Here is a 23472-nt window from a genome sequence, read left to right on the forward strand (position 1 = left end):
CTACCTCGAGCACCTCCTTATCCTTCTTGTCCACACTTTCCAGTGCACTGACCAACCGAGTCTCCAACAGCTCCCTCGAGGCCCTCTCCTCTTCCAACTGTATCAGCAAGGCAGACTTCTCTGCTACTAAAGTGTCCATCGCTGTCTGGTTCTGTGCCATGGTAGCCTCTAGCTCTCGAAACCTGGTAGCCAGCTCCTCCCGAGTTGTTACTGCTGCCACCCTCAAAGCCTCAACTGTGGTTGCCATCTGTTGTGACCTCTAAAGCTCCAGATAACCTTCACGGAAGGCTTGCTCTACCTCTCTCACCAACGACTGCATTCGGGTCTCGCCAACCCCCTCAGTGAGGGGCCAAGCCTCCAGCATCGCCAGGCTCTCCGTGTCAGGCCACCCGACACACTCAAAACACCTCTCAAACTCAGCTCGACATTCGGTGCGGGCAAAGGTCAACAACCCCTCCATCCGCTCAACCATGGTCGCATCGGCCTGGAGCATGGCAGATGACACAAGCCACTGTGCTTCCAGAGTCATCTCGGTAATAAATTGCTCCAACTCTGCACCCTGTTGACTTCCCACAGGCACCCCCACAGGCACCCCCTCTGCTCTGTACTGACTGGTGACTACCACTGCAGGGGGTGAGGCAACCCTCGGAACTGCCTTGCTGCTCGGAGAACTCCCTTCCTCAAGATCAATGACATCCAAGGAATACATGGTCCGCCTTGGGGATAGAGTGGCCTCTCCCGGTGCCATGGGTGCCATCTGGTAACGGCTCAACCAGTTAGTGAGGTCATCATGAAGAGTGCCTGCTGCCGTCATTGCCTCCTGCATATATCTGGGCAACCCTGGCACATCCTGTCCTGTCACATCCGGCACATCGTGCACCATGGAAGCCTCTGGCACATCGTGGGCCATGGAAGTCTCTGCACTCGCCAAGGTCTCCACCCGTGGTGGTGTCATGGCTATCGTCACCCAAGGCTGCCCGAAGCTAGGAACTGGTACCGTGGTGACTACACTCACTGTCCCGAAGGACCGTGGCACCGCCAACTGACAAGTCTCCGGTAAGCGGGCTGGTGTAAAGTGGACCTGCACCTGTGATGCTAAAGTAGACCCTACTGTACTTGCCGACTCCACTACCCCCTCTTCAGGCAACTGGTCGCCTCTTCTCCCTGTCAATTGGAAGCTTCCTCCGCTTACCTGGGAGGTGTCTGCGAATTCCTCCCTGCCACTTTCTACATCCTCAGCCTCGGACTCTTCTGTGTCGGACTCCGTATCGGACATGGCGGCCTTTCTTTTTGTGCCCAAACATGCCTCCGTGCCATGTGCCAAGACGTCCAAGTGTGACCAATAGAATATGGGCGGCTGGTCTGGTGCAACACGCCCCTGCGACTCCAATGGCTGTGAGCTCGGGGTGATCTGCCTGCGGATTGCGTTGAGGAACAATCCGATGGCGTGATGCGGCATGTAGAACTTTTTATATTGCAGCGTCATGAACTCGTCCATCCTATCCGCCAATAGTGATGCCCAATCGTATACCACTCCATTGTGCAGCCCGTTCATCAACACTATCTGTGCAATGGCTATGTCCGACGCGCGGCTGGCACCTGTGAGGCGACTCTTCACCACCGACAATAGGCATCGCCATACTCCCTTGGCGAAAAATTGTTTCTTCACCCCTCGACTCTTGCCTACACTCTTGAGGCTATCTTTTTCTCCCTGGGTAAGGTTATCGTGCAACATCAACTGCAGCAGTGTGGCATGATTTTCTGGGGATATTTTCTGTGAAGTGTCTATTTTTTTCCCTTTCACCCCCGGTATGCCAAATACCCTAGTGAACTCGCCTGCCGTGAATGACACTGTTATCCTCTGGCGTTGATAATCAAATACCGACTGGTGGCGATGTCTGTCATAGCTGCCAATCATGGCACGCAAAACCACCTCAAAGTCCTTTATTGAAAAAACTGGCATCTAGACGGCCCAGTGTACCTGTGCCTGGAGAAGGCTTTTCTTTATCAGATCATCTTGAGGTGTCTTTGCCCACCAGTTCCGACAGTCTATTCCATTCAAACCCTCGAACACAATATTATCTGCTGTTACCTCATCTTTGTCTTTTGTCGCCAAGGGTTTTGGTCGATGCTTCTTATTTTTCTGACCGCTGCTCATGGCGAGGCTGCCTGCAATATGCACCCCAGATGGCAACACTCGTTTGCCTGTTTGCCCTCCCTGCAATTTGTCTTCTAGTGGCTGCAACTGTTTTCGCCAATCTGCCTTGTTCTTATTTGTGTCCATTAGTCCCGGATTAATTCTTTAATCCTACTTTAAAAACCAAATCCGTCTGCCACTTTTCTAAAAAGAATAGGGTTAAATTAATAACCCCGTGCCTCTTCCTGGATTACTGTAGGCATACGATGTTTCCCTGCGCAGTTGGCTGCTAGGTGGTGCGGCATGTGTGGGCTTGTGCGGGTGCGGGCTTGTGCGGCGGCGCGGCGTGTGCGAGCTTTGCGTCATGTGCGGCTGTGCGTCGGTTTTGTTTTATTTTTTTCGCTGTGCAGCGGGGGTTTTATTTGTGCGGTGACCACCGCACGGTGGCATCCACCGCCGGTGGCCCCACCGTCGGTGTGACCACCGCACGGTGGTTCCACTGTCGGTGGTCCCACCTTAGGTGGTTCCACCGTACGGTGGCCCCACGTTTTTTTTAAAATCCATACGGTACGGTCAGCGTATGGTTTTTTTTTTTTTTTAAATTTTAAAATATATCCGTACGGTATAGTCATCGTACGACCCTTTTTTATTTTTTTTTTAATTTTTATTTTTAGTCTATCAAGCATCTTGACTGGATGGTCCAGGCTCCCTCCGTTCGTGGCAAACTTTTAATTTCGACCCGTTGATGGCGTCTGGTATCTCTTCCCCGTCCAGCGTCCACAACTTAATTGCCTTGTTGGTATTGACCTCGCGTACCTTGAAGGGCCCTAGCCAACGCACTTTGAATTTCCCAGGTTTGATTTCGTTCCTTCCGTTGAATTTCAACACCAACTGCCCAGGAGTAAACTTCATTCGCTGGAGATGCTTGTTGTGCCAAACCTTCCGTCTTTGCTGGGCTGTCTCTGTCGCCCACTGAGCCATCATCCTTTGTTCATTCAATTTGTTCAAAGCTTATAGTCTTTCTCTCATGCTTTCCATGTCACCAAGTCGATTATCGATGGCGATCCGAAGACTCGGCACCATGAATTCAACTAGCACCATGGCTTCTTGTCCATACATTTGCTGGAAGGGAGTCTGTCCAGTAGTTATCTTGTAAGTTGTTTGGTATGCCCAAAGTATTGACGGTAGGCGCTCCTCCTAGTCATCCTTCTCCACTCCGCAAGACTTATAAATCACCGACATGATTATTTTATTGGTCGCCTCGGCCTGCCCGTTCGCCCGCGGATAGTAGTGGCTTGATAAGGAGTTGAAAATTTTGAACTCCGTTGTTAGCAATCGGATTATGTGATTTACAAAATGGCCTCCTCTGTCACTCGTCAGTTGGATTGGAATCCCATACAGCGTAATGATGTGTTCATAGATGAATTTTGCTGTATTGACCGCCGAATTGTCCGGTAAGGCCCGTGCCTCCACCCACTTGGTCAAGTATTCTGTTGCCACTACAATGTGTCTGCATCGTCGGGCTCTACTTGGTTTTAATGGTCCGATGAAATCCAATCCTCATCTCTCAAATAGTTCTTGGGCATTCGATGGGTTGAGGCGCATAAAATCCCTCTTTCATGGCCGTCCGGCCTGTTGGCATGTATCATAGCTCATCACCCACTCTCTGGCGTCATTATGTAGTGTCGGCCACCACAGTGCTGCCAACAGAACTTTCCTCGCTATGGTGTTGGGCCCCATGTGTCCACCTGTGGGCCCTTCATGTGCTTCCCTTAGGACGCCCTGAATTTCCTCTTCTAGGACACATCGCCGTAGGATCTGGTCGGGTCCCATTTTATACAAGAGGCCATTAATGAGTTGGAATATCCTGCTTCTCAGTACCAGTTTCCTTCTTTCTCCTGGTGGCATCTCCCTCGGAAACCGTGATGTCGACAAGTATTCCCCCACGCTTGCGTACCAGGCGGGGAGAACCGCGATGCGAAATAAGTGAGCGTCTGGAAAATCTTCATTCACTTCTTCAACTGGTTCTCCTGACTGGATTCTCGACAGCTGGTCAGCTATCACATGGCTCTTCCCAGGTCTTACGATAATGTTAAATGTAAATTCCTGCAGCAATAGCAGCCATCGGCTGATTCATCCTTGGATAATTGGCTTGTTTACCAGGTACATTAACGCCTGGTGGTCCACATAAAATGTGAACGGGGTGGCCAGCAAGTAATGTCGAAATTTCTAGACGGAGTACACCATCCCGAGGGCTTCCCTTTCTGTGGTGCTATAATTTTTCTCTGCCTTCGACAGGAGTCTGCTTGCAAAGTAGACTGGGTGATCTAGCCCGTGGTCGCCAACCTGTGCCAGTGTGGCCCCTATGGCAAAATTGGATGCGTCAACCTGTACGTGGAACTCTTTGTCCCAGTCAGGATATGTTAGGATTGGCGCACCCACCAACCATGACTTCAGTTCTTGGAAGGCCTCTTCCTGAGCCGTGCCCCATGTATATCGTTCACCTTTCCTTGTCAGCTTGTCCAGAGGGCAGGATACTCGAGCAAATTTTTTGATAAATCGCCTGTAATACCCTATGTGTCCTAGGAAGGATTTGACTCCCGTGACATCTGTTGGTGCCTCCAGTTCCACTATCACCCGAATCTTGTCTGGGTCAGTCTTGAGTCCAGCCTTACACACTATGTGTCTTAACAGCTTCCCTTGAGGCACCATGAATCTGCATTTTTTGGGATTGAGTGCTAGGCGAGCTCGCCTGCATCTCTCCATGCATTCACCAAGTGCGGCCAAATGTGTATCTTGGTTACTGTAGATGGACCAGTCGTCAAGGAACGCCCTGAAGTTCCCTACTGACATCTTTTCAAATATGTGAAGGATTATCCATTGAAATGTCGCTGGCGCGTTGCATAATCCGAATGACATTCGATTATACGCGTACGTGCCATCCTCCACTATGAAGGTGGTTTTTAATTTGTCCTCTTCAGCGATGGATATCTGGATATACCCAGAAAATCCATCCATAAATGAATAAATTTCATGATCGGCCACTTCTTCCAAGATGCTATCCGTAAATGGTATTGGAAACGGGTCTTTTATGGTGACCGCGTTAAGGCATCTGAAATCCATGCAGATTCGGATCTGGTTTGCCTCCTTTTTAAGGGATATCACTATGGGCGACACCCACTCGCTAGTTTGCACTTTAAAAATAATCCCGGCTTCGAGCATACGTTCAATTTCATCACTCACTCTCGCCGCATAGTTTTTATTCATTCTGTACGGCCTCTTCCATACAGGTACGGCCCCAGGTACGAGTGAAATTTGGTGTACACACAGTTCTGGCGGCACCCCTTTGAGGTCCTTATACGTCCAAGAGAATGCATCCTTGTATTCCATGAATATTTTAAACGCGGCCGCCAACCAGGATGTTCCTTGGCTCTGCTTCCGTGCCGAGGTTTGTAGGTTTTACGGACTCTTCGTACCGGATTGGTTTCGTCATGTCAAACCTATGCGCTGGTACTTCGTTGACCGGGGCATCCCCTTCGGTGTATTCCCCGTACGCTGGCGGAAATTCGTTCTCGTTCGGTTCCTCGTCAACCTGCAACATGTTGCACCCATACAGTAGCTCGTAGTCCTCCATTTGCCAGTGGAAGAGCCCATTAAGGGAATCAGTCTCGTCCTCAGAACATCCTTGGATTCCTAGGACGCCTTCCTCGTTCGGTTCCCTTCCGTACTTTCCTCCGTCAACTCTGCCCTCGCCGTCTGATTCCGACTCTGACGCGAGTTCTTCACTCACAAGTTGTGTTTTCGGGTCGATAATAAATTTTCTCCCGGCTTTCTCCATTGACAACGTGTTACGCTTCCAGTTGTGATTCACTTTGGCTTCCACCAACCACCCTCTGCCCAGAATGGCGTCGTATCCTTTCTTGGCGAGCGGAATCACCACGAAGTCGAGGACATATTGTTGTGTCCCGATGGTCACTTGTTGCGCCATGAGCGTTCCAAGGGGTTTGATACCATGTTGATCCGCTCCCAGTAAGTTGAAGGTTGACGACCATAGTGTCGGCTTGCCAAGTTGCTTCCAGGTTTCTTCCGGAAGCACATTCACTCCCGACCCGCCGTCGACAATAGTGTCAGTCAAAATGGTGCCAAGTATTCCCATTTCTACCACCGTCGGGTGCCGGCCACTGTATAGTGTCAGGACCAATGGGTCTGTAGGTGTTCTACCGGAAACATCCGTATTTCGGGTCGCCTGACTGTGCGGAGTTACTTGCACTGTACGTAGGAGTGCCGTACGTAATTGCGGCATCGTTTCCAGGAGGTCCTTCATCTTCATAGGTACTTCAATCTACAGCATTTGCTTCAGGATATTTTCCTCCGCCTCAGAGCGGGAAGTACTTACCGCTTCCTGGGTACTCCCTTGTGCCAACATTTCCTTCGCCACTTCAGCCTTGGCCTCTAGCGCCCGCTGCTTCTCCGTGCAAGGGTCCGGGTATGTGGCCTTCTTTGTCTATGACCGTGTGATTGCCAATATCCATTCCTCCATCTTGTCAATGTTGAGCAGGTTCACTCCTGACTTTGGGCAAGTTCCATCATCGTGGTCTCCAGGCCTGCACCATTTGCATAGTTTTTGTGGAGTTTCTTCTGAGGTGCATTCCCTGGCAAAGTGGCCCCATTGATTGCAGGCTCGACACTGGATCATTGGCCGTCCCTTTGCATCTTATTGGATCCGGCTCCTATTATTATTATTGGTTTTCCCCCCTTGCCGGTTGTTTCGGTATTTCCAGATGATGCACTGTTGTTGGCGGTTTGCGAAGTTCCGACGATCGGCTGCTCTTGCGTGAAGAGAACTTGTTGGCTCTTGATTTTCATATTGTAGGGACATTCCTTTGTCAAATGTCCCGCAATCTAACAAATGTCGCAGAAAACCTTCCTGGGGCAGGACCCCTTGGTGTGTTCGTCACTCCTACAGTCAGTATGCCACACGTCGTTTTCTTCAGTCTTACTTGTACTCCCCTTCATGGCTTTGAATTCTTTCAGCATTCGTTCCATGTCCTTTTGGAGAGCGTGCACCTTTTTACTCGATTTGCCACTGCCGCTGCTTTCCCTGTCAGAGTCTTCATCATCGTCAGATGAATATTTATTACTTTTCTTCTTCTTTGATGTTTTGTATTCGCTCTCTAGGTCCATCGCCCTATTATAGGCGTCGTCATATGACGTCGGGGGTACAATTTTCATCTTTTTCCGTAGGGAGGATTTCAATCCTTCAACGAACCATCGTTTCTTCAATCCCTCTGCTGGTTGGCTTTCCATTTTACCCAGCAATTCCTTCAGCCTCCTGTTGTATGCCCTTACTGTCTCCTTGGTACCTTGTTTGGTACTGTATATCTCCGTTACAATTTCATTGTCATCATGGAGCAACCGAAACTCCTCTGTGAATTCCTTTTGTAGATTGCCCCATGTGGCCACTTTTTGCTTGTCCACATCGGAGTACCAATCTATGGCAACTCCACGTAACGTGGCTGGGAACTGCTGTACCTAGTCATCCTGGTTTGTCACTCCGTTGGCGGACCAAATGGTTTCACATGTATGGCAGTGCCGTAAGGGGTCTTCCTTGCCGTCCCCTGTGAACTTTGGCAATTTTTGTTTACTCGCCATCCCGGGTCGTCTTCCTAGGGGTGGCTGTGGCTGTGCCTGTGGCCTTGCGCTGCTTCCTCCGATGGCGCCGGTGGTGTGTCTTGCGTGGGCGACTGGAGGTACGGTGTTTTGCCTTTCGTGTGTGGCACCTAAACCCGTACGGTTGCCCTCCCCTTCGCTCTCACCTGCGCCCACTCCTGGTTCCCGCTGGTGATCTTCACTCCGTGGTGTAAGGGATAAGTTTCTAAACTGATCCCGAGTCTCCTCGACTAGATTTCGCCATAACCTTGTTTCTTCCAGAAACTCTTCGTGGCTCCGTGTCCTACGATGCTCTAGCTACGCGTAGAAATTTCCGTTGGCTTCTGCACCCTTCGTGACACCTCCTTGGTTCCCCTTTGGGCCACCCTTCGGCAGGTCGTCCTTCGGCAAGTTGCCTCAGCCTCCGTCTACGTTCTAATTGCTGTTCCAGAATCAGGGCCCTTTGCGCGGCCTCCCACTCGTCAGTTTCTGCTTTTTTATTTCTATCTTTATTCAATAGGTTGGGCATTAATTGTCGCACATTCCCATAACTCACAATACATAAATCAAAACACGTCTTTATTAATTGATTTCCTCCAATACAACTCGTGTCAATGACACTTTTATTTGAAAATAAAAAGTTCAAGGTTCAATTCCCTTGTGGCCTGGCGCCATCTCGTTCCGTTTCTCGTCGGCTATTTTCTTCGTAGTGTTGAAGGATTTGTTGGTGTCGCTCTTCCTGGGCAATCTCCTCCAGGTGAGCTTGTTGTGCCAGTGATGTTTGTGCAAGCAACCGGGGGAGGTGGTTCATCAACCGGTTTACGGCCGGGCTAACCTCCAGCGCTGTCCACACGGCACTTGGTGGGATTTCCGCCTTTGCCGCCTCTCGTCGGACGTAGGTCTGGATGGCTACCTAGAGCAGAATTGAAAATTCTCTCGTTGCCGTGTCTTCTCCTGTGGAAAGTTCTATTCGCGCGTCGTCGGCCTCTGGGTTTATTTCACCAACGGGTAGGCCCATCGTGTCCGTACGCCATCCGCGTCTTCCGTTCCTGAGTACGTCTAGGCAATGGCGCCAAATGTTTGCCCTCTCGGGTGAATACTTAAAGCATAAAGTACGTAATGCAGAATAATGCCATAGATATCAGACAAGTATCAAATATGTTATTCCATTCATAATTCCTCTGTTGCAAGTTACATTCTGAAGTATATAAAGATATCGAGGGGGTGCGAGTGCCAACCGTCGCACCGCAACTACCACCCCTCGGCTGCCAACTAACAAAACCAATTACGACTTAATTAACTAGTCTTATTCCCGTATACAATAATGCGGCTAACAAAGGACTGTCCCATAGAAATGAAATCAGATCACAATCCAATATATGTCAGGATCAACATGCAAAAGGATAATCAACACCAAAAGGAGATGCAACAAATAGTGGAGAAAGAGGTTGCCCAAGGGACTATCCTCTTGATACATGAAAATCAAGAAATCTTTCGAACAACACTCAAAAAACAGCTGCATGTTGAGGGTGCCAATGGGCTGGTCAATTCAAACAAGGAAATGATAGGCAACGTCAAATTAACTTCTACAATCCTCAAGGCCCTCAACTCATGTAGACAGTGTAGACCCAAAAGGGACAACAAGAATAGCTTCCCTGCAAACCCATGGTATGATGAAGAGTGTAATGTAGCAAAGAAAATGGTCAAAATACGGGATAATAACAAGGAATATACAAAACTAGTGAGAATGAAAAAAGAGGATTACATGCAAACAAGGAGAAAAGAGCTGATTAAGATTGGGAGGCACAACCCAAGAGGTTTTTGGAAAGAGCTGCTGCAGAGAGACAGGAAAAGAAAATAATATCACGGATCTTCAATGGTTAGAGTATGCAAAGCAGTTATATGAGAGGGATCAAGACAGAGATATCCCACTGATGATCGAATCAAGAATTAAACTCGAGGGTTCAAGACAGAGATACCCCACCGATGATCGAATCAAGAATTAAACTCCTCTTTAAACAATATCAAAGAAGGAATTAGAAATATTGCAGTGGGTAAAGCTCGGGATATAGATGGCATACAAGAAGAACACTTAACATGGTGGTTGGAAATCCTCACACCTCACATCAAAAGAATATTTAATGGAGTTATTCAGAATGGATTTCCGACAAATTGGTCAACTAGTGTTTCTGTCCCCTTGCTCAAAAGTTGAGACATCAATAACCCCTCAAATTAGTGCACTATAATGATCAATCCTCTCTTCGGTAAACCTTTTGGTAGCATGATTGAAAGACGGATCAGTATATGGGCTGAAAAAGAGGGTAAGAGAGCAAAAGGACAAGCGGGATTTAGGCCTAAGTATTCTACCATTGATCATTGCATTACAACACTCAGACATTTGATTGAGAAGGTATGGGATAAACAGGGAGGGGAAGTATACAGAATACAAACTTCGATACACAGACTTCAATATACAGAATTTATTGATCAGCGATCAAAGAGTCTTTATGCAGCGATTGATTAGTTTGTCAGAAATTAAGGAGTAAGCCCGATCCATTAAGCGAACCTTTGTAAAGAAGAAGACGCGATCTCGTAAAAACACAAGTTAGCAATTCAAAGCAAAGGTGTTATATAAAGGTGCGATCTTAATAATCATTCTAAGTGATGCTATTGTGTTTACCAAAGGATGCACCAAATTGTGACTTATGCTAGAGACTAATTTCTCTCAAAAGCTATGATTTCTTGATAAGAAGTGATTTAAAGAATGAAGTGAAGAATTGTGATTCTGATTCTAATTAAAAAGTCAAAGCCATTAAAGAAAACTCACAACCGATCAACGATTGCCTTTACATTCAAAAAGTCACAACTTTTCTGTGAAAGGTTATATGAATGATATAAAAAGAAAGATGAGAATCATTTTGTAGGGGGCATCAAAGTTGGTTTTAATTTTATTCTTGTATCCCTACATGGATCTACTCATGGGAGCATCTTTGGTTTAAGTTTTAAAACAGGTTACGTTTCAGGATTTTAATTAGAGAGAGCACCATCATTGTGGTGGACCTCTACAATCATATCAGAAACAGCACCATTAATATCTGTGGCAAGTATTCATATTTAAATATGAAACAGCAACGTATCATTTCAAACAAAAATATCATCATATCTACATTGCATGTACTTAAGATTGAAATCAGAAATAGCAATTCATCACTATAGGCGATTGGAGGACAAACTAGCATATTTGCCATTGTCAAACTGGAGAAAGTCATCAAGATAAGTTCTATCTTCTGAACTATTCTTAGAATCTTAAGTTTAGTCTTATAATGAAATGTCCTCACATTTGATAAATTTATATTTATAAATGTATTACAATGCTTACTTTAAGGTGGAATGGTTGTCTCAGGACTAAATTAAGGTAAATCTCAAACGGGGACATTACATAGTGGAAACAAGATATCTTATTTATTGCAGACTCAAGTATAACTCTCTCAGTCAGTACTGGTTATCTGTCTATATAAAAAGGGTCAGGAATTGTATACATGCTTAATACTGATTTCTGTGCATCAACAGCAGTTTATTAATATTGTATCCAGTTATTTTAGTTAATGAATATCATATTTTATACTTGTATGTTCCAAATTCAAATGATATGTATGCAAGTTGGGGTTATGTTTGCATGAAATCAAATAATTAAAATAAGTAAAACAACCCAGCAAAAATTCTTCAAGGAAAATCTGAAAACTGTTTGATAATTTTCCATCAGCTGAGTTCGGAAAAAGTAAAAGAATTTTTGGCATAAGTTTAACCAGGGATTTTACACAAATATGAATATTATGATGATATTAATGGATTTGCTTGCAAATACCCTATCAATCCAATCCTTGACAATCAAAACTAAAATAATTTCTTCAACAAATCAGGACACGTGATTCCCGCATATAATCACCCCTTATGGAGAATAGGGTTTTTGTCCTCAAATCCGAATAGGGAAACCGAGAGGGTTTTCGTCTTCTAGTCTCCCTAACCAAGGGTTTTCGTCTCTGAATGCTTCAATCTCCAAAAATGAAAAAATTACTTGAATCATAAAATGAATGGTTTTCTTTTATAGTTCTTTTTTGGGGTCTCCATTTGAATTTTCTTTTCAACACTTTTTAATTTACTTTTCCCTTCACGTGTTTAAAAACACTTTTTAATAAAATGTTACATCTAAGTGTTTAGAAACACCTTTTGAATTACTTATTGAATTAAGTGTTTAAAAACACTTTTTAATTACAATATTTAAGTTGCCCTTTTGAAAATAAATTGATTGGGTCCAATTATACTTATTTTAAATTTTTTTTTTTTATTTGGTAGGTGATAGGCCGAAGCCGCAATATTTTGAATTATTATTATTATTATTATGTTTGATTAGATTGACCCTAGACCTTCCCCATTTTTATGGAAGGCCAAGAGTCACATCTTAGAATTCCACTTTAGATGTCCTTATTGGGAATTGAACCTGGGTCTCCACAGTGAGAACCTAGTGTTTTAACCAATTATAATTATTATTATTATTTCCAAAGATGAAAAACTCTTAATCGGCAATAAATCTTTTGGCCCAAAATTTAAAAAAAATCGAAAATTGGCAATAAATCGGCAAATTTATCGAACATTTGAAAATATATAATTTCTTAAAATATTCTAAAAAAAACACACATATACATTAAATTTATAGAACATATTAACATATTTCTGGTTTCCATCATATAGAAATCATAGTTTGAGTCAAATACATAGTTAGCAGTACATCAACCAATTATAAAGCAATCATTTTATTTTTAATAGCCTCCCAATTGCTCGTGGCTGTTGATCTAAGAGCCATCAATTATGTTTGAAGTATGACAAGGTCAAGGGGCCATGATATCATCCGGTCTCTTGCACCGTTGCTTTGTCAAGATCATTGACTCCCACTATCTCTATATCTCAGCAGAAAAGGTGCCAATGGCAGGCCACACAATTGGTCTAAATAGAAGGATGTTGTGTATAAGTTGTATCATGCACGGTGACATCCCTGTTGTTGCTTACATAACCGGCCCTAATATGAAGAACTTGAAAAACGCTAGAAATGCCCGCCGTCTTTGTCTATGTCCCGTGCGAAATACCCGCGTCGTTTCTGCAGGTCAAAAGTGTGTGGCGATCGAAGTTAGGGTTTTTTTTCACATTTTTTTTTATTTCTGCCGATTTAACATCGTTTAAATTGGGATTTTCAACGATTTTTAGAGTCAAACTTGTGCCAATTATTTGCCTAAAATCGTTCCCGATTTTTCTGGCGATTGAATTGTTTGGGGTTTCAAATCGGGAAAAATCGCGATTTACACGATTTTTTGATGACTGATTATTTCCATCATTTTATCACTTGGCCTATGGGAAATAAAAATAGGCTACTGGTCCTCAATTAATTCTTCTAGTTTTGAAAGGGGACATTACATTCTTGGTTTATTATGACATCATATTCTACCTTGTTAAAAAGTCTTGGTACATAGTTTTGAAGGAAATCTTAAGAGTTAACACAAAATTGGGCTATGTTCAAACATTATTTGGATTTTGTATACGTAAATATGAAGTAACTATCTTTTAATTTCTCTTATTCCAGAAATTTTGCTGTTGTTGCTGGAGGTCAAGGAGTTCTGCTTGCTACAATTGCAAGTTCTGAGCAGAATGTGATTGCGTTGTGTTGTGAAACTCTTCAGCAATTAGAAGGTTTATAATATGTATAACAATTTTTTTTTCTACACAGAAATTTTATAAGGGAAATTTATAACTTTTTTGAGGGTCATTGTTATGAAAGATATTCAATTTATTGAGATTTGGAAGGAATATGATCTCAAGATTATTTTGCCATTAGTAATTCACACTGTTTGTTTGCAAAATCATTTCTGTAATCTTCCAGTTTGGAGCAATGTTGGAAATGTAATTACTGGGGATTTCCGACTTGTCGGGCATGATCAAGTTCTTCTTTTGAAAAGTCCAGCACATTGTAAACTGGGTATATTTCCCATGGAGGATCTTCTCTCATCAATTATTATTACAGACCTCAAATGGTATGGCTTTAGTGGGCTCAATGACCTTCAACAGGAGCTGAAATTTGCAGGCATGAACTCTCCAATCAGTTCTGGCATCAGATTTTGTTGGATATAACCTGCATTACAATTAACATCTTTACTATAATGGTCTGGTCTTCTACATTTTCTGCTATCAAATATCTAATCAGTGAACTGGATTTACATATTTTCCAGACAGTTTTGAGGCTACTGTCCATAAAAGTCAACATATACAAACTGTTGCAAGATTCCTTGAAACACGAATTGAGGCTGAGAGATCACAAGAAAAGCAGTTAAAATTGCAGGTAATGCATAATCAAATATTTGTAGGTCAATTGATTTTAATTTTGCATGGTGTAAACCCCGCTTCTTTTGATTTCAGATGGAGAAAAAGAAGCATCTTTTGGAATCATCATGTGAACTTATGGAGGTAAAACTTGCAATTTGAATTTGGGACTTTCACATTTGATAGTAAAGTCATTAGGAATAATGTGATCAGTTTGTTCATTTGTCATTTAAGTTGACAAAAAGAGAACAATTAAAATGATTGTAATTGTATCGGTTATGTACTATTTGATATTTGGCATTGGCATTTATGTAATTTTACTTTGAGGAACATGTCTACACCTACTTTTGCTTTAAATTAATACGATAGTTGTTTGATACAGGGACTTACTTCCAGGCATAGCCTGGCATTTGTTGAGCAAAACTCACTTTTAGAAAGTAAAAATTCTAAGAGTAAGATTAAGGGTGGTCATTTACCCCTTGTGGAACTTGAGCAAGTATACCATGCATTGCAAGGAAGAACATGGTTTATTGTCATTGGCATCTGGAGTAGAGTTCCAAGGTATGCTGAGCATGTTACCATTCCATTTACATGGCATTGACATGGTGTTGTGAAATCCAAATGGGAATTCAATCGCTTATATTTAAAATGGGAAAAATTGTCAAAAACTTGGTAACTAAAAACTAATGTACTGTTTATAATAGTAGAGAAACTGTCTTATTTTGTTATTTCATGTTAAAGATAGTGCATATAGATAAAATTTATGTCACACATTATAAAATTGCTAGTTATTAAAAATTGATTAGGGCTTTTAAAAACTCTTACTTTCATTTAAGAGGGGTACATATAAATCAAATGGTTGGCCCTGAAATAGTTAGTCTTTCCATCATGAGGCATAGTCTACTATTTTAGGGAAGAGACAATGTTTGTTTAACCTAAGCTCTCCTTAAGGTATAAACTAAAATAAAATCCCTCATTATGGTTTGAAATTTAACTTTAAAAGAAATAAATTCAATGTAAAACTTCAAGAAAATTTAAAATACTATATAAACCAAAAATGTTCAGTCTGCCCTTTCCTTGTACTTTTTTTGTATGTAAGCATTAGCAAAAATAAAATATATAGAAGAAAGTGAGAGCCACTTCAAGGAAACTTTTGGGAAATGGAACAACAAATGTGGCAGGTGGTTGATTACTCAAGATTAGATGTGGGTTTTTTGATTATAAAAGAAGGCTAAGTTCTCATTTGTTGGATACAAACGAATTCAAAAGCTTGCTTATTTCTCTATGGAGATTTAGAGGTTTGTGCATGTGGCCAAACTCTTGCTAGTGGGACAAAAACCCCAATGGTTTATTGGAGTTGAGGGCAAAAGCCCTGTGTTGAATATTTGAGCGAGGACAAAAACCCTTGTTTGTGGTGTATTTTTGGAGGCAAATCCATAGAGGGTTTGCATTTGTGCTAAGAGGTTTTAGGTTTTCTTTGATTAATCAATTGAAAAGCTATAAAATTTGTAAAGTCTCTTGTAGAGACAAATTCTCAAGAGTTTTGAAGATTATTCCATTTGATTGAAATATGTATTGGATGTCTTGAAATATGAATAAATCTTTTGGGAATATCATTTGGATTGAAGCGGCAATTTCTTACTTGCTTTAATGAATCGATTTGGTTGAATAATAAAAACAAGAGAATGTTTGGCCTTGTTGGACTCCAATTTCTTAAGTAGAATTGCTTCACAAGCAGTGGCATGAGAACTCTTATCCACTTGTGTGGGATATGCTAAGTTGCGGGGGTGTGTGGCAATTGGAAGAATAAGTGTGGGCCTAAGGGACACCTTTGCTATCTTTCTTGTCATACTAGGTCACAGTGATAAGTGAAGGATTTGTGGGCATTTTATATTCATTTGAGCAGGTCATGGGGTTTGTCTTGGTCGATTGGGTTTGCCAAAAGAGGACACGAGGATGGCCAAGCTTCATTTATGGAAGATGATTCCAAATCCATCAAGTGCAACCCCAAATTGCTGGAAGATGATTCCAAGGATCAAGGCACCCCGAAATGTCAATGATTATGTCTCCAAAATGTAGAGATTGGACTCCTTAGCTCCACATGCCTAGTTCCAAGTATTCTGCAATGTTTAATATTAGCCATTGTAGAAATTTTATTAACATTAATAGTCTAAAAAAAACCATGTAAAGGAGTAGCCCAACATTAATAATTACAATATGCTCAACTTCGAATGATTTTTGACCTTGAAAACCAACTTTTCAATCACATATGAGTGGTATGATTTGCTAGGGGACACATCAAACCCCCAAATAGTAAAACTGATCAATAGGAAGATTCAAAACGTCTCGAAAATCATCATCAATCTTTTCAACGACAAACAAGCAAATCCAAATACTTGCAATTCATAAAACTAGAAAAATCCTCATAGTGAATACCCAAATCTGAAAATTTTGTGAAGAACAATGGTGATTCTAGAGTAGAACTTGTAGGAGTTGATTAAATGAGAGATGACTCATATCTTCCAGAATGCCACCTAGGATAACTAACATCTAGTATTGCCTAAGTAAACTAACATGTGTGAATAGGTGCTAACTTAGAACTAGTTAGGATACAACCACATTCACACCAACAAACCACTCTGAACTAGCTAGAGACTATCTTCTAATTCCGAAACTGCTGATCCAACGAGGGTTTCTGAAAGATCCTTAAATAGGTCTTTTGATGCCCTGTTTTAATTTTAATTTAATAAACTCAATTTGGGGCCTTTTTGGTGTTCTTAGAGACTAGGCAAAAGATGTAGAAGAGTTTGTTTCTTTTGTGTTGTTTTTTTGGTGATGGGGTTTGCAACACATGACAAGAAACAACATAAAAATGAACTGTAATCAAGAGATCAGCTTCTGATTTTTATATGACAGCAGATTACAATCACCTAGAAGTGAAATAACATTCACATGTACAAGCAGAAAACATACCAAAGATCCAGTGCTAGGGTTTGAGGTTGGTTTGCTATCCAGAAAATGGATACAAGCTAAGAAGGATGGTGTAGGAGTAGATTAGTGGATCCAATCTACTTATTCTGCCATAAGATGAATTATCAATAACAAATTGGGCAAGAACCCAATTACCAGCTGGAAATCCAACCTTTGCTAGGCAAAATTATACAATTTTGACCTTCTTTTCCTATTGTTTTGCTCACCCTGATCACAAATCTAGTCAATTGACTGCGATTTCTTCCACACTCCCCTTTCTAATCCCAACAATGAGATCAAGCACAAGAAATGGAGTTAGAACCCTCCATTTAATTTTAAATTGATGCACAACCTTCTAGAATGGTACAGCCCTGCCTGGAATGGTACGATTGCAATTATGAAACCCACACTTGCTGCAATTTCAAGACAACTGCTCAGAACTGATGTATTGTACCTAATGGTGATTGCTGGGCTGGTTTTGTTGCTAAACTGACCCCCAATGGGTCTAGACAAGGCACATCCTTGTCCCACGTGGGCAAATTAGTGGGTACACCTCCACTACCAATGCAGATCTGAGGGTTTACGTCCTCCAAACACCTGCAATTTCTGCTGCTAATGCAGAGCTGAGAAAAATCAGAAATAAAATAATAACATAATCCCAATTCTCTCCTCCAAAATGTCTAATAACCTTTTCCAAAGAGTGGCATAGCCCTAAATGGAATATCCCATTGGAATCCAACTCAAAAGGCATCTTCCTTGGCATCTTTTGGGTCCACGCAGCTTAAAGGCTTAAAGGCTTTTAAAGAATGACATGGCAAGGGTCCCACCATGCCATGTCATTTAAGTGATTTGAGCAAAGGGGGCGTTGACATTAAAGGGGCCACTTTATTAAAAGGTACGAATAGCACTTTATTCAAACATAAGCCTTTATTAAAAAAAGGAAACTTAGGCTTATAAAGTAACTTTATAAAAGTTACTTTTCCTTATTAACTTTTGACACTTAGAAATTTTTAAGTGTCTTTATTCATCAAATGCAATGTGGGAATTGCATCAAAAAGATGGGACATGACAGTTTTCGTCCTCGACAGATTCAAGGAAGAAAACTTAGGTTCAATGCAGTAGCATAATGATATGTGTACTCTTTAGCATATGCAAAATTAGAGCACAAACCTCTTTTTATTGCTTTGGAGGAAAAACTTCCAATTTGAAATTATAAATAATTCATTTTTCCCTAAAAGGTGATTTCAAATCCCTTACTTGCAAGTACTTCTTACTTGGGTATCCACTTGAGGTGGCATAAAGTGACTTTATAAAACTTTAACACTTGGGAATTAATATAACATTAAATAGTAGAACTTAAGTATATATTTAAAATATTCTACACGAGCTGCATGAAGCATCTTTGTGGCATCAGAATCTGAAATTGATCATGCCATGATTTAATTGAAGTTGAGGTACGATGGAAGGTGCATAAATATAGACGTGCTCTTTAATAAGTTTGGAGAATACCCTGTTAGTGAACAGATTTGCTCTTTGTTTTTTTTTAAAAGATTAATCTTAAACTCTGTTACCTTATTCTAAGAACAAATGATTCACTGAACAGTTGGGTAAGCATTATTCAAATCACTTCCTTCTGAATTTTTGCATAGGTACAACTCCCTATCTTAATTTTCATGGAATGTGTTTGTTTTTTTATCTGAATGAAAGCTTTTAACCCGAAAGTGTGTAAGGCCGCCTATTTCATTCTTGGATGAAAGGCTGAAATTTTTCACATATCTCACATACAATGAAAGCTTCTTTTCCTTAATTTTTCAATGCATGTAACTACAACAACTGAAACAAAGTTCAATATACTTTTTCCACACAAACTAAAGAGGAACAGACTTAAGGAAAGATAAATCTGCCCTCAATCATGAATCTTTTCTAAAGTAAACAACACATTCAAAGGAAAGAACATCAGAGGAATAATGAAATACTGTAATGGAATGATCAATTACTGTTACTTGATCAGATGAACATATGCAAAGACATGTTATCTATTCGGATTCAAAATACACAGATTTTCCTTCTCCCCAAAAACAAAATGATCAGATTTCATATATATATCCTTATGCAACAATGAGACAAAAATACATCTGCCAATCTTTTTCCATAACAGGTCCCAACCATCTGATTCTTCCTTTGATTAAAAATAGAAAAATGCCAAAGCCAAAAACTTGAGTCGAAGCTCACAAAATTAGTTACTAAAATCTAACCCTTATACCATCTGTTTTACTTAATTTATAGTCTAAACGGGGGAGGTCTCCCTGAAAACTCGACCACTCCCCGGTAAAACAGTTACGAAACCAACAAGAAGTATTTTGGGACAGATGTCCCGAAGTCTTTGCATAACTATGAGAAATTTTTAAAAATAAAGGAAACTAGTCCTAAATTGATGCATTATGTCATATTCCATCATTGTCATCTTCTCCGTCTTCGCGGGCGTCATGAGCAGTTGTAAGTTCTTGAACAATGGATTGGCTCGGGACTTTCATTGCATTGAGTTTTTCCTTTGCCACCTCTTTATTCCACCTATGTTGCACCATCTTCTCTGAGTGTTTCGGCAGCTGATCACTCCCAATGAAAATCATAGATTCAATCCTAGCCACCTTGGTTATATCTTCCGGCGTGAAGCTACCCTTGGCTCTGATCTTCTCCATGTTCAACCGGAAAGATTTGATTGCTTCCTGTGTGCTTGAGCTGCAGATTCCTAACTCCCAGTCATGATTGGGATTAACCACCTTATTATCCTTGACTATACTACTTTGCAGATCCTGGAGTTCATAGACAGAAGTCCTTGCATCCGTAATCACCGACTCGAAGGTAAGCACTCGCCACATTATAGTTTTCTTCAGCACGAAAAGCTGACATTCATCGGCCACCATTTTAATTGAATGTTTTGTCAGAAACCTGGTAGCCCCATATTCTTCTATTTTGGCAAACAGAGGCAGGACATTCTGCCATTTGTGCTCTTCTTTCTCCCACGACACAAGTTGGTTTTGAATTTCAGAAATAAGGCTCTGTATATCATCACATAATTTTCGGGAGTCAGTAATGTACTTCTCACTGTCTTTGATTATTTGTTCAATCCACTTCTCAACTACTTCAGCAATGCTCTTAGCCCGTTGAACTTGGTTCATTAACTTCTTGTTTTCCGGAGAAGTTGGGTCGAAGTTCTCAGCGGCATGAGATATTGGAATTGCTCCAAGGCAACCGATACTATCGATGAACTGAGCCAAAACACTTATGTGTCGTTTTAGTTCTCTTTTCTCCCGTCCATCCTTCTCTGACCTTCTATGCATTTTCTTTGCTGACACTTGGAAAAAATGGTTGTCTGTATCTCTACTCATTTTTCCCAACTCTACCTTTGTGATCTCGAAATCATTAGGACCAGCCTCTTTGTTTTCCTCTTTCGGTTTGTACGAGGCAATTTCTGCCATCCATTTTCCGGTTTCTTCATCATTGTTCAGGTGAGCGGTGGTCTTGAACCTTTTCGGCTTTGGATTCTTCTCTGTGTACTTAGCAACCATTTCCTGAATTGGAATGGTCACAGGAAGAAAGCTCCTTTTCTTGTTTACTGAGGTTGTTAACCATTTAGGGGTCACAGCGGAATGAGAAGCTCCTTCAATCATCTTTGGCGGTGGCGTCATAGCTACAGTCACTGTTTGGGAGTCCAGAGCACTAGCAACTTCACCATCCAAATCTTCAATTTCAAAAATCCGAGCCTCAGGCACAACATCCTTTACTCCCATATCCTTGACCTGGTCCATCTTCCTCTGGGCGACACTTCGTGATCGAGTAGGCGAGGGGTACTAAAATCCAGAGTTGGACTAGACCTGCGTCTAGGCTGAGGCAACTTGGTATCCTTACCTGCACGAACAGGAGCACTGTTAGAAGGACGTTTTGGTGAAGATAGAGGATCCTTATTATTTTTTGCAGAAAGGGACTTGGCGCCTGCCTTTATTGCTTTCTTTTTAGTCACCCATGCCACGGTTCTTTCTAGAACTCGTTTGGTCCTCAATTGTATATCATCATTTTCCTCCTCATCCTAATAAATTGGGAGCATTTCAGTCTCTGCATGGGCTAAATATCCTGGTTCAAACAATTCAAGATAATCCTCTTCGAGCCCTTTAATATCTAACTTTATTTGCAAAGAGACAACCTGTTCTAGCACCAATCTCATGTTTTCCCTTTTGAAAACTTCAAGTTCATTTGTACAATCTTCCCAGAAATCTTCTAACTGTGGCGTGGGAAAATAAGGCATTAGGCCAAGGCTCCGAGAAAATCCCTTATTATCGAACCCTTTTCTTTCATAATACAGAGAAAAATTGAAATTCCTAAGGTCTGCTCCTATACTTAGTGCATCAGACATTGAATTACAAGACAACACTCCCAATTGTATGGGAAAATGACCTTCCCACTTGTCCTTAGGCTGTGCCTTTTTGATCATAGAGGTCAGTTGCCTGCATACTTCTGCTAGAACGAAACAATCAGAACAGAAGTGAGGGAGCTTGAAGGGTTCCTCTTCAAAGCCTCCTATCCGTATATAGCAAAAGCGTGGGAACTGGATGTAAAAACTACCGAACTTCTTTATCAAGTTCTGTGCATCATCTGAAATCCGTTTAGCCTTTGTACTCTTCAATTCATGATACATATCACCCAGGAAAGCATTGTGTATCCTTTTGAAATCTTGTAGGGCTTTGTCTTTTTGCAACGTAGGATAGAACTCATACACGGGAACATCCTCCTCAGTGAGCTGCTTTGGTATTGTTGTGATGTTTTCACACATCGCCCCATTGCAAATGGGGACCCTTGCTTTTTTGCTTTTTAGGGTTTGTCTTTTTAGGTTTTTTAGCCTTTGCATTTTTGAGTGCTGTCGGGGAGATCAATAGGATAGCAAGTCCTTCTTGAGTGAAGTCCTGATCCTGAAATTTGGCTAAGTCTGGAATGTCCTGATCCTGAAATTTGACTAAGTCTGGAAACTGAAAAACCTCAAAAAACTAGATTTTGCAATATAACTCCTGGAGGTCTGGAACCACTCTCAAACATCCTGAAAGTATATATGGAATATAACTTAAAGTATAAGAAAGAAGAAACATAGAAGGAAATGTCACTTATACTGATAGAGAGTTCAAAAAGTCAAATTTCGCTCCTGTCCTTCACTGAGGATCCAGAGCGAATTTCGCTCCTGTCCCTCCCCAAGGGACCAAGGCAAAGCGCTCCTGTCCCTCACCAAGGGACCAGGGCGAAAATACTTATTTGAGCCATTCCTGGCCTTGTTTGGTTAAATTGAGACATCAAAAGCATGGTGAAGGACGAAATGAGCATGATAGAGCATCCAGACTTGATCAAAAACAATGAAATGATGAAGTTTTGCCTAGAAGGTCAAATTCGCTCCTGTCCCTCACTGAAGGACCAGAGCGCTTTTCTTTATATGCACAATTTTAGACCTTTTTTGGACATTAACTTTTATTCATAGCATGAAGTAAGATGATATCTTCCTTAGCCAAGACATTTTTTGATGAAAATTGTAACGATTTGGCCTAGAGAGCAAAATTCGCTCCTGTCCCTCACTGAAGGACTGGAGCTTGAATCCCAAATTTGCATTATCCTCACAAGACTTAAATAATTTTGCGATTGGAAGAGGTCAAGGGAAGTATGTTTTGCCCGTTGAATATAACTTAAGAACGCCACAATGAAGAAAATCGGCCTAAGTAACAAGTTCGCTCATGTCCCTCTCCAAGGGACCAAGGTGACTGGCTAGGGCGCTCCTGTCCCTCTCCCAGGGACCAGAGCGATTTTCTCAAAGGACAAGTTTCGGACCAAGGAAAAGCGAATTTCAAGTTTGGGATGAAGGAAAGGCGACCCAACCAATCCGTTGAAGATAATCTTGAAGGTTGGCAAAACACGAATGAGCTTACAAATGAAAGTTCGCTCCTGTCCCTCAGTCAAGGACCAGGGCGAAATATGCATTATATAGCATTCCCTTCCGAATTTGGTCGAGTCCAAGCCAAGATACGAAGTCAAAATGATGTTTGGAATGTCTCTAAGAGGAACGAAGTTGCAAAGGACCACAAAACTTGCTCAAATTTCCTAAATCGCTCCTGTCCCTCTCCCAGGGACCAGAGCGAACTCTTCAAGTGTGCCTAATTTTGGAGTACTACTATCATTTGCAAGACTTAAGAAGGAATAAGAAACAACGTTTTTTTTTTTTGCTTTGAAGACAATTTGAAGTTGATATGATCAAGGGTTCGCACAAAGAACAAAATGGCGCTCCTGTCCCTCAGTCAAGGACCAAAGCGATTTCAATA

The 23472-nt window shown here is 41.8% G+C and overlaps 1 protein-coding gene across 2 annotated transcripts in view; it reads left to right on the forward strand.

The window, feature by feature from the left end:
* Nucleotides 1-23472, forward strand: part of LOC131049802 (uncharacterized) — a 177439-nt gene that overhangs the window by 81836 nt on the left and 72131 nt on the right. For both annotated transcript variants that reach the window (XM_057983877.2, XM_057983876.2), the window contains exons 5-9: nt 13419-13525; nt 13716-13916; nt 14062-14171; nt 14249-14296; nt 14535-14713. In XM_057983877.2, the coding sequence (XP_057839860.2) occupies nt 13419-13525; nt 13716-13916; nt 14062-14171; nt 14249-14296; nt 14535-14713 (645 nt within the window). The remainder of the gene's footprint in view (nt 1-13418; nt 13526-13715; nt 13917-14061; nt 14172-14248; nt 14297-14534; nt 14714-23472) is intronic.

Source organism: Cryptomeria japonica, chromosome 7, assembly GCF_030272615.1.
Source record: "Cryptomeria japonica chromosome 7, Sugi_1.0, whole genome shotgun sequence".
Taxonomy (NCBI): Eukaryota; Viridiplantae; Streptophyta; class Pinopsida; order Cupressales; family Cupressaceae; genus Cryptomeria; species Cryptomeria japonica.